This window comes from Myzus persicae, unplaced genomic scaffold (genome assembly GCF_001856785.1).
Source record: "Myzus persicae strain clone G006 unplaced genomic scaffold, MPER_G0061.0, whole genome shotgun sequence".
In the NCBI taxonomy this organism is placed as follows: domain Eukaryota; kingdom Metazoa; phylum Arthropoda; class Insecta; order Hemiptera; family Aphididae; genus Myzus; species Myzus persicae.
Window position 1 is genome coordinate 889,399 of NW_019104044.1, and position 12,177 is coordinate 901,575.

Genomic DNA, 12,177 nt, shown 5'->3' on the forward strand with positions numbered 1-12,177 from the left:
TTAAAAAAATATGTTACAGAGATACAATTCAAAATTTTTCTGTCACTAAATGCAATTATATGTATATTATGTATTTATAAATTGGCCAAACTGTTTCACAGCGTACTTTTATTCAGCAAATTGGTCAGTAATAATGGATAAATATTGAGCAGTTTTTGGTGATACACTGTATGAATTACTCTGTATTGGGGATGTTGTCACTTGCACTATAAGGAGTACCATCATATTTCCTCAAATGTATCTGAAAAAAAGTAATTAGAATATAATATTATGTACTCAGAAATAATATTGACAATGTATATTTACCTGCAAGTGTAAATTAACTTCATCACTGCGACTTAGGTAAGGAAAATTACCGCCAGACTTGAGTTGAGCCAGTTTAGCGTCAGGATATTCCTGGTAAATTTTTTCCTTAATGGGCGAACCTAAGGCATAGTCATCAAATACATCCATAAGAGTGACACTTTTTAAACCTCTCATCAGTGATGTATTGACGCGGCTATTCAAACAGTTTATGGTCAAACGAGATGCTAGATCAGCCTGTGATAATGATTCAATCTAAATGGTAAAAGTTAAGTTATTAATCTTTACAATATAAATATGTTCTATAATCTAAAAAGATAGAATCTAATCACCAGTTCAACCATAAAATCTATTGAATCCATTATCCGGGTATCATAAAATGTTTCTCTTGATGAAAAATTTGATAGCACCATTTTTCTGAGCACCATTGCAGGTAAAATCCAGAACCTAGAAAAAAAATTAAAAATTGAAATATAATCATTTATTAAAAATAACATAATAATGAGCTTAAACAAAATAATGCTGTCAACATTTAATACTTAACTGTACGGTAAACTGAAATAATTTTATAAGTAAGGAAGTGTATTGTATAAAAAACTAATTATAATATAATAGCCTTTATTTAGTTATTATTATTTAAAAATTATATTAAGTATATTTAATTTAATATGAAATAAAAAAATACATTTAGGGATACATATTTTTTTTTACATACAAGTAATAACAACTAATGTTTATTTTACATAAAGACAATATTAAACTTACAAAACAGCAGCATCTTTATATTTGAATATTGATGTATCAGTAAAAGAGTTGCACAAGAATAGCGATACCACTCTAGGTTGATGAACAATTGTAGAAAACTCTACAAACTTTTGAGCCAAAAATCCACCTAAGTAAAATATAAAATTACTGAAAATACATAATTTATCTAAATGGCAAACTATAAAATCTCTACTATATGTTTATTCGTATTGACTTTTACTTTTAGTATCTTTTAATCTTCTTAACAATAGCAAACAGTTTCTATGCTTATCTATGCTGCTGTTATGTACATAATAAAAACCAGCCACCTGCACAACATTTGTAACTATTATATGTTCAATAGTGTACAAACTCATAATTTGTGATGTCACTTTTGTTTGGGCACATAAAAAATAAATGGAGACCGAAGGTTTAAAAATGAAATCTCATAAAAAAGGTATAGACTCCAGGAAATTTCTTATATTCTGGTTGAGGTAAGAAATGTATGCATTAAATATTAATCATTAAGTATAAAAGTGATTGATTATTTTCAATATGTATTTTTTTTTTTTGGGGGGGGGGGGGAGTCGAAAAAGTTATTTCAGATTTGTTAAATAAACAAGAATAAAAGATTAATTTTGTATTTTTATTTTTTTTAAATATTTAGTAATTTTGTGCAACTGACCGACTGTACAATAATGTAAGGAACAATCGTGATGTTTTTAGTATATTCCATGGACATTTTAATTATACTAAGTATAATTCAAGTATACTTTAATAATAAATTACTATCAAAGTTTAATATGAATAATTACATTTTAATTTATTTTATTTTACACAAAATATTTATTGAATCTTATGAAATTGAAAACAATAATTTGATAATTTTGATTAAGTGTATCTAAAATAAAACACATAATCTTATAAATATTATTTAAGCTAAAATTAATTAGTAATAATTCAAAAACTTATAATTCATGTATTTTAAAGTAGTTAAAGATATTAGTTCATACCGGGGTATCTTTTCAGATTTTTTTAGGAAAGGAGAGGGTGACAATCATAACACAAACCTAGTACTATAACAACAAATGTGTTTTAAAAATCATTATTCATTGAATTCATCATCACTGCACCAAGTTATTTTTGGTAGGTTAGTTAATAGCATCTTTCAATTAAGTGTTGTGTATCCGCATTATTTATACTCTTAATTTATATAAATAATATTTGAGAACTAAAAACACTAGTGAACATATGCTTTGTATGCATTTACAAACAAACATTTTTATAATTCATTAATGCCAACACTTCTGAAATTTATGCTTTACATAGCATTTATGAATAATGTATATTTATTGTATTGGCACTGGACACAATATAATTATGCTATATAGACAAATTACAAGCTACTTTGACTGTAATGAAATAAGATGTTAAAATAATTTCTCATGTAGTATTTTCATCAATACATACGAACATTTTATACATTTTATATTTTTAATGGTTTTAGTTGTACAAGTATTAAGAGTTATCGACAATTACCTATTGTTTTCTCATGGCATCATTTGTATTACGGTAAAATTACATTTTATATATTTTTTCAATTTCTAAAATGGTTACTGCTTAGTACAAACAAGTAGAGATGTTAAGTCTTATGTTCATATGTTCGAAGAATTAATCATGAATAATTAAATATAATTTTAAATTATTGGACTTATAGGCATTCAATATTTGTTAAAAATCAATTTAGGATTTATGATCAATCAGACATTAACGTTCTATACAGATAAGAAACAATTAGTGTGTGCCATTATTTTTAAAATCATTAACTATTTAATTACCTAATGAAGCACCAAATAAATGCACTTGTTTAATATCCATATGATCTAACAGTTGCATGAATCCTTCACACCATTCAGTAACACTCCAATAAGGTGGATTTTCAGCCTAGACAAAAAAACAATTAGTTAATTTAAGAATTTAATCAGTATTAATATTTGTTATAAAATTATAAATACCACATACTGATATGACTCGATAGCCTTTTGAACTGAGGGTTAGCAATTGTTTGAAAAAGACTTCGGCCCGTCCACTAACTGGATGCAAGAACACCAACGGGGTCTCAACTGAACGTGGACCCGTGTCGTACACTCTCCATCCCTGCAATAGTTGGATTTCAAATAATAATATTGTAGACGACAAATTATAACCCACAAGTTATGAGCATTTATCGACACAGTTGTTTGTAATTTCTAACACAAAATTGACAGATACTTATTATTATCATATTACATTGAAACATTCAAACACCAAGACTTAGTTATGGTCGCTGAAGTCCTGTCTGTTGGGGGAGGTTTTACTGTATATATTATTATAATTATGTTAAAGGGGCAAGTGACGTCCGACAAAACACAGTAGTAATAATAATGAAAAATTATATAAAGTAATGGTAAAAAGTGAAAACCTTATTCGTGCCGGTGTCGTCCAGTAAGATCTGCTTGAGAGGCACGTTGCACCTGAAGCTCGTGTACTCCGGTGAACGAAATATCTGGCTGGAGAAGCTCATCGTGTGCCACTTTCAAAAACGATAATTATTGTTTACGTTCATCGTCACGGAATTCGGAATGAGAAATACGAATTTTTCGACCACTCAATCGCAACTTGCAACTCAAAGTCTCAAAACGCAAGCAAAGCAAAAAAACAACTTGTTGCTCAACTCTATCGCGGCCGCGGCGAGAATAACATAGTAATAATAATAGTAATAGTAATAGTAATAATAGTCGAAATACGTCCTAATGTCCTATATATAATATAATAATGATAGAGCGGTGAGCAATCGCCAAGGTATATACATTTTATTATTTATGTACACTCTGCCACCTTGGTAGGTACCGATTTACACCATTTTACTATATAATATTAAATAGTTACAACGAGTGTGGGAGGGGGGTAGCACGACTGCAATTATCGCGATAAGAGAGCTCGAAAAAACGTAAACAACGCGTCGTCGTCATATGATAAACCGTTTCCGACGTTGTGTCGAAATAATAATATTATTTTAATGGTCGCGTAAAACCCCGCCGTTTCCGAAAAGAGGAACAATAATATTGGAATAAATGAATAATAATCAACAAACTTTATTCATGACGATGGTAGAATAAAGATTGACGACGATGACGACGAATGACGATAATACAATTTCGTCAGAATATATTAATAAATGTAAATTCGTAGGAAAATGCCGAGCGCGCGTTGACGACTCTACCTGGAAATGGTTGTGTGCAATTTTTGGTTTTTAACGTCCGTTTTCGCGTTCTCGTCACCGGATCGCTGTTGATTGGAAGACGTTGTTCCTCGTTAAAATATTTAAATTTACCGTTTCTGGAGCAAGTTTCCATTATTCTCACCTGCCAGTCCTGTGCGTGTACCGGTGAAACATGAACTTCGTCGTCGATCTGAACAACAAGACAGCAGGCCGTGACAGAGTAGCGAGGTACTTTTCCTACATCGATAATAAAGTTATTTCTACCGTCACTCGTCGACATTATTATATGAGGGGTGACAGACGATGGATGACGGAGAATGATCTAGAAAACACATTTTTTAATAACAATCTATATAAATTTATTGATTCATATAATAGGTCAATTGATCGCATACCCAGCATTCTTCATTTTCTACTCACCGCACTATTGTTTTTCTTTTACTGACCAACCCTCAACATGGCAGAGTTTTGTGCAGCGTCGTGCAGTTAGCTTTAGTATTGGAGTTAAATAGTTAATTGATCTATTTTTAAACTCAAGGTTTAGAACACTACCTGTGTTTTTACATTTGGTATTTTACGATGTGTCAAGGTTAATATAAGTCCTGAGTAATCATGTAAAATGTTACGATTCTAAAAATGTTCACATCTGTTTAAAATTGAAATATTGTAAAAAAAAAGCCAACAAGCTAACAAATCAAAGTTGGTTCCTCTGAACACAAATTTAATTTGTTGCGCTTGGCTTACAGAAATTATACAAATTGTACGCTGACATCATAGACACAGCTTGATGAATTTATATGAAGGTGCTATAGCCTTTTTTTATTTCTTGCAGTAACGATGGCGCTGCCAGAACTTTTTTTGAATTTCAAGAGGGCTATAATCCTCTTAGCCTATGGCCGACATCCTCTTAATATAATTAATTAGTTGAATAGGTGGTTATATATTCTTTTTAAAGTGTACTCGTAGTTAGTGTCTTATTAATTAATATTTACTAGAGCAATATTCTCTTCTTTGCTATGGATAAGAGATGAGTAAAATATTGCCAGATATTGTATTTGTTTGTGAGATCTTGAATGCATAAACAGAAGAGTGATAATGTTATATACCTATCGTGTCAACTTCCAGTATGAGGACTGGATAGCTTAGAACTTAGACCACTTAACCCTAAGTATTACAGTGGATATTATTACTTCAACGCCTATTAAGCAATTTTAATGCTGTTAATTTACGAGCAGACTTCCATTACCATGATCACTCACAAATAAATTTTAATTTTAAATTTGTTGTAAGTTGCAACACATAAATTATAACATTAGACCTAAAAATGTGAGATATAAATTGTTTAAGCTGGTAATAAACACCAATTATTGTATTGGAAAATGGTATATATTATATTATAATTGACGATGATGAGTGCTGTGGCACTACTATGATTTTGTAATGATGGATGTATTAGAGTATATTTAGAATGGATATTAATTGTTTTTTTTTCAGGTTTGTACAGTATGGTTCAAAAACGACATGGCATTACATGGAAAAAAACGACTTTGACGTCAAATCGATTAAAAAATTCAAAGAACTTGAACAGTCCTTGGCAGCTTTTCGTAAAGGTAAATATTATTTTGCTTGATTATTTCTTTTGCCGATATGCGTAGATTTATATTACACTTTTAATTTTTCATAAGATGTCTTTTTATTACATAATATTATGTCAATATCATACAGTATTAGTATGTGTTCCTATTTAGGTTTTGATGAGTTGTAGTTATTATTATAAAATTAAATGTATTAAAATAATTAAAACTGATAAATACAACATATTTAAAGCAATCTACACATAACATAGAATTTTGTATAAACTTTATTGTATATTTGTATGTTAATTATTATTTATACTTAATAATTAATTAATTAATTTAAGAATAAAAAAGTATCCAAATTGATACATTAGTAGTGATTAGTTACCTAACCTAGCTTAATATTAATCATATTTTTTGTTTTGTTTTACAGTGTTAAGATTTGGCCGCTTTATTGATTCATTGCATACTGCGTTGCGGACTATTAATCATTCAGATAAAACTATTAAGTATTCAGTGACATTTTCAAAGATAGCTCATTCTTTGTATTTGTTTTGCGACCATTGTTTATGGTTGAATAGAAATAAATTTCTACAAATAAATGCATCGAGATGGAGTCAAGCAAGCAATCGGTATTGGCTACTATCTATAGTAATGAATCTTGTCCGAGATGTTGTGGAGTTGAACAATTTATTTAGAGCAATCCTGGAAAAAAAAATTCTAAACACTCTGAATAGAAAAGTAGCTCCTAAAGACATCTTTACTGGAGAAGCAGTCCAATTTGTTCGTAGTCATAAAGACTTGTTGATCGATACTATAAAAAATAGCTGTGATATAATGTTACCATTGTCAAATTTAGGATTTATTAGGTTAAGTCCAGGTACAATAGGTGTAGTTGGTATGATATCATCAGTGCTCAGTTTGTATACACTTGTGGACCAGAAAGCCAAGTTGCCTTATACGTGAATGATTGGTTGACATTTAAATTTCATTTTTGTTAGGTCAACAAGTATCAATACAAAAATTTAATACAAATTAGGGTATATGTTATGACATAAGCTCAATTTTATGACACTAATTCGTCAAATCAAATATTTTTTAAATTAATTAGTACATTTTATACTTGTATAAATATGATAATTAAAAATCAATTTTAAAATTTATATTTATGCTTTATATTGTGTATGAATTTTACTATAAAAATATCTTATTATTTTTTATTTGTTTTGTTATAAATTTATAAAAATATGTAATTGATAGTACGTATCATCAAGTATTTTAAATAATTAAGTTTTAATAAAAATTATAAGTCTGTTAGAATAATTAAATTGTTAAAGGTTCAACTTTTGGATTTTATGGTATTTGAAGGGTGTTTGATTGACCCTTTGAATAATTTAATTTACGTACAAAGGAATCAATATACAGACAATAAGAGCTTTTGTAATAAATTGTTTTCTATTTTGATTTATTATTTATCATTTTTAATTCTTTACTCCTATAGTATAAGCCCTATTCAACCAAGAGTGCATTTATTTTTTATGCCATGTGTTAAATAGATTAAAGGTTTATTTTAGTATAAGGTAATTATTGAAAATTTGAAACATAATCTTACACAACTACATTGTCTGATTGAGAGTTTAGATTCAACAGTTAATTTGTACACATTTACACTACCTACTAAACCAAACACTTTTGAACGTTATATTATTATATTCACAACAAATATTGGTCTGTGAACTATAAATTGATGCATTGGACATTGGTACATTGACTGATTTTCGGTATAATACCTAAACCTGGCAGGTACAATATGAGTAACTACTGATTATAGACATTATACTATAATAGTATTTGAAATTTGAAATGATTATACATGGACATAATATTATAATACATGAATACTTGATAAGGTTTTAGTTATAAATACAATATATTTACATTTTTTTTTTTACAATATTCTAACTAAGTCTTAACTAGCTTCAAATTATCATTAATTTATCCAGGATTTATGAATTCACTTTTGAAACTTTATTTTTTATTTATTAGCTTAACAAGTTTACACCATTTTCGCTTCAGACGTCTTAGAGGATAATCTAGAATTATATTGATCGATTAATCTTGGATTAAGGAGTATGAGTCCCAAGGAGAGTGCTGAAGTGTGGAACATCTTATGGTCATTTTTTGATTCTTCCTTAAAGTTTTTATATACCTGAAAATCGCCATGCAGGGTGTGATTAAATATGCATGGCTTGAAACTTTATTGTTTTTCTTTGGAAAATATTTTTCATTTTATATCAAACTAGGCACTAGCTGATCCTGTACACCTTCAGATGTTACAAATTAACTGTTCAAGAATCTACATCTTCTTAAAATTTGTTAAATACTTTTTTTTCTAAATGCCCTTGGGCTTTATTATTTAAACGAACTAAAGGTCCCGGCATAGGTCCCGGTAGTTGTAATGGATGTGGTAAATTTGAATTTAATTTTAAACAATAATAATTATAATTCTATATTATAAACTAGGTATTCTGAGTGGAGTGGAGACTATACCTAGTATAGGTACCAACATTTTTACATTTTTATTAGTAATTATTAATATAATTTTCTATAGGATACAGGTATAGGTAGGTAACAACTAGGTAAATCCAATTTATGTCAAAATCAAATTGCAATAATTACATATTTTAATATTTACATAAGCATGATATATATTGTACATATTGTAATATATTAATAATAATATTATATAATCTATATTCTATAGATATAAGTTGTTATTAGGTTAGGTTATAACTTATAAATCAATACCGAAATAGCTACATAGGTATCTACTGTAGAACTGTAAAATGTGAATAGATTAGTGATTACAATATTATTACTATGAAAGAGGTACCTACCTATTAGCATGCAATTAAACTAAATATTTTGAAAATTGCTTTGTGTAAGTACCTACTACTTACTGCTCTAGGAACAGTAAATAATAATAAAATAAAAAAAAGTGAAAACTCAAAATCTTCAATTCCATATATAGGTACAGTCGTACAGATAATATTTTTTGAATGACAAAGAATGAAAAAATAACAAAACTCGTTTGAAGAGAAATTGTTATTTTACATAATATGAAATCCTGAAATGACGTCATACAAATTGTATGTGGCCCTTACACATAAAACTTTATTTTTTAAATTCCACTATAAAAGCTTAACGTTTTATATATCTGCAGATAGATCAAAAAGAGACTAAATATTTGAAAATTGCATAATATGTCGATATAAAATGATAATATGAATACAAGTCTCCACAATTGTTATTTTTTTAAGTCAGCAAAAATCGATTTTGCCATGAATTGCAGGTTTTACTTAATAAAATATCATATTTTCTGCTATTCGTTTTTTATTTGTTTTCCCAATTATTTTGATGAGTACCTACCGGAAATGTTTTACTCAAAGTAGTAGGTGCCAACTACTAAATACATTCAACTGTTACCAAAAACCACCCTCCTCCTTCAAAGTTCAATTAAGTAATTTCACTCATGAGTCATGATGGCTAAAATAAATAGGTAGGCTATCAACACGGTCAAAAACAGTGTGCGTGGAATCTCGTGAATATTTTTAATGCATATAATCTAGGGTTAACATTTATTGAAAAAATGAGCTTGTCTTAGACCTCTATGCATAGTAATTTTCTAATTCGACTGCGTTGGAGAACAATGAAGTTTATCGATAGAACTGCAGGGGCGGACTGGGGCAACATTTTGGCCCGGGAAATCTATATTTTGACCCGGCCCTTGCCATTTCTCGTCATCACAAAAATGTAAAAACTTAAATATACCAACGTTCTATTCAATGATGAATGCAGCCTCTACACATTTTCAATTTTCCCAGAAAATAACTTAAGATTTTTTTTTTTTCATTAATTGTTTATGGCATCAAGTATCAACTAAGAAGTTATTAGCCAGGGGTTTTTGGGACTGTTGGGTTCGGAACTCGTGTGAAACTTAAGATTTGTTAAACTAAACTTACCAAATAGTTTCAATATGTAATTTTAATTTTGTTTAATATTAATGAAGTACTTCACAAATAAATTATATATTGGTAAAAGTCATTTAATCATAACATAATAAATTATTAATTATTAATAATATTTAATACCTTATGTAAAAATATAAAATATTATGACACTTATATTGTAGTATATTAACTTTTATTAGTTATAACTAGATTTAACTCATTTTTCCTTTGGAAATAAATTATATTCATATTGCATACCTATTATTTAAAAAAAATACTAGGGAAAAATAATAATTTTAGGTAGGTAATAGATACGTATTTACATTTTTAATGCTTATTTGCGGTTGATTGCAAAGATTTTCTTGCATTACTAAAATAATAGATTATTCAAATTATTGATCATACGCAAACTCCTGATGGAGTATCAGCCGAACCAAAACCTAAAATCTATTTTTAAACACCAAATGTAAACAATTTTTCATACACGCGCCGTGGGATCCCGCCTTAATGATAATATGAAAATATAAAATATTCATCATTTGAATTTATACCTATTGGCTATTTTATTTTAAGTAATAAATAATGTAATAATAACAAATTATTTTTGAACAGCGGCCCACCGGGAAAGTTCCCGGTTTCCCGCCGGCCCTGTCCGCCCCCGGATAGAAGAAATGTATTCGCTTACACACTTCACTGCTGCCCATACAGTACGAAAATTAGATTAGAATATCAGAACATGTTATTTATGAATTCCGCGATGACTCTGTTTGCGATAAAATTGTTAAACCAAAAATTAAATGACCATAAAAGTTTCCGTTCTTTAAAGTGTCTGGTATTTAGGGGTTTCCCGATATAAAAATGGTGAAAATGTCCGCGTTCCCATAAAAACGTCTTCTGTTTTCAGAGGTGTCCACTATTTGGAGGTGTCCTTTAAGGGAGGTTTCACCGTATGCGTTATATTATTTTCATACGCCCAATGCTCAGCGACTTACTTCCGAGTATCATTGCGACAGATTCTTTAATCTTATATGTAATATTATACATTCTGAGGGGAGCGATGATTAAGGAAGAGTATGTTTTTTTTGGGATTTTTTTGTGTTACTGTATAGAAGTGTGAAAAATATTTAAATTTTCGACTTCAGAATGACTTTTCCTGTGGAAATGGGTATCTAGTTGGTGCATTCGGGAGGTCGAAATTCTTAGTAGTTTCCATAAGCATAGGGAAAAACAAGAAATAAAATTAAGAAAATACGAGAATTTTTACTCAAACTCGATTTTGGTTTTTATTGTAACTTCTAAAAAAAAATACCGTAAAAATGGAATTTTCACTGAATTTTTTTATAAGCATTTTGTAGAAACTATATAATTTTTCAAAATACTCATGTTAAACTAATAAAGGCATATGAAAATGAAATTTTCGATTTTTATAAGTTTTTTTTAAAACTAATAACGATAAAAAAAGTTTTGCTTGGTCAAAAAACTATAAAATGTAATGCAAGGTTTCTCGTGAGTACCTATTGTTGTTAGTAGAAATTAAAAAGAAATTGAGAGTAAATCCTAAATAATTTTAGAAGCGAAGAAATTCAAATAATTTTTCAAAATTAAAATCGGACTTCTGGAAGCATATTTATTTGTCTTCCGCTTATTGGTCTAAATGCACAAAAAAATGACTTGCTTTCAACAGCAAACCCATTTAAAGGGTGTGTCTAATTTTTTTATTTTTTTAGTTATGGGCAATTCAACTTTTTTTTTAAACAAACCGAACCTATCGTACATTTGCTAATGTATCTTCAGAACTTTTCAACTTTTTAGCGTGATTTTTTTTAATTTTAAAGCTATTTTACTGCGCTATCAACTAACATAATGATAATATACACTACGAAGCCAGATATGTGCAAATTATTTTTATTAAATTAAAAAAAAAAGAAGAATTCTGTTGAATAATAAAATAAAAAATAAAAACTGTAGTAAATAATACGATGTTATTCGGAGTTGCACCAGATTTCCTTTTAAAAATGCTAACTTTCACCAACTCGTTTTCCTTTTTCCATTTAATAAAAATAATTTGTACGTTTCTGGTTTGATTGTGTATGTTAGCGAAGGCCATACAATTTTTTTCAGGTGATGATCACATTGAGATCAGATGCAGTCCATTCCAATCTGATTACGCTATATGGCCAGTGGCACCGAACTCATATTATATTGTATCATGTGAAGCGATGTCTTCACTTCTCAAATTTAGATGATTGTGAGTTGCTGTGTGTGGGTGGTTGGATAACAA

At 28.9% G+C, this 12,177-nt stretch overlaps 2 protein-coding genes across 3 annotated transcripts; one reads left to right on the forward strand and one right to left on the reverse strand.

The window, feature by feature from the left end:
- Nucleotides 1-62: 62 nt before the first annotated feature.
- LOC111037969 (maspardin-like) lies at nt 63-3,914 on the reverse strand. The gene is made up of 7 exons (XM_022320861.1): nt 3,509-3,914; nt 3,070-3,204; nt 2,886-2,991; nt 1,069-1,195; nt 636-750; nt 307-558; nt 63-241 (listed from the first exon to the last, which is right to left on the reverse strand). The coding sequence occupies exons 1-7, from the start codon at nt 3,608-3,610 to the stop codon at nt 176-178; spliced, it is 903 nt and encodes a 300-aa protein (XP_022176553.1). The 5' UTR covers nt 3,611-3,914; the 3' UTR covers nt 63-175.
- Nucleotides 1,217-7,006, forward strand: LOC111037970 (peroxisomal membrane protein 11B). Of its 2 annotated transcripts, none has more exons than XM_022320862.1 (3): nt 1,217-1,541; nt 5,804-5,919; nt 6,320-7,006. In XM_022320862.1, the coding sequence occupies exons 1-3, from the start codon at nt 1,465-1,467 to the stop codon at nt 6,850-6,852; spliced, it is 726 nt and encodes a 241-aa protein (XP_022176554.1). In that variant the 5' UTR covers nt 1,217-1,464; the 3' UTR covers nt 6,853-7,006. The 2 variants fall into 2 exon arrangements, with proteins under 2 accessions (XP_022176554.1, XP_022176555.1); XM_022320863.1 differs by lacking the exon at nt 1,217-1,541 and adding an exon at nt 4,069-4,537.
- The last annotated feature ends 5,171 nt before the right edge of the window (nt 7,007-12,177 follow it).

Coding starts and splice junctions, on each gene's coding strand:
- LOC111037970 (XM_022320862.1), top strand. CDS start 1,465: ATGGAGACCGAAGGTTTAAAAATGAAATCTCATAAAAAAGGTATAGAC. Junction 1,542..5,803: donor TTTCTTATATTCTGGTTGAG/GTAAGAAATGTA, acceptor TTTTTTTTTCAG/GTTTGTACAGTATGGTTCAA. Junction 5,920..6,319: donor CTTGGCAGCTTTTCGTAAAG/GTAAATATTATT, acceptor TTTGTTTTACAG/TGTTAAGATTTGGCCGCTTT.
- LOC111037969 (XM_022320861.1), bottom strand. CDS start 3,610: ATGAGCTTCTCCAGCCAGATATTTCGTTCACCGGAGTACACGAGCTTC. Junction 751..1,068: donor TATAAAGATGCTGCTGTTTT/GTAAGTTTAATA, acceptor TTTTTTTTCTAG/GTTCTGGATTTTACCTGCAA. Junction 559..635: donor TAGATTTTATGGTTGAACTG/GTGATTAGATTC, acceptor TTTACCATTTAG/ATTGAATCATTATCACAGGC.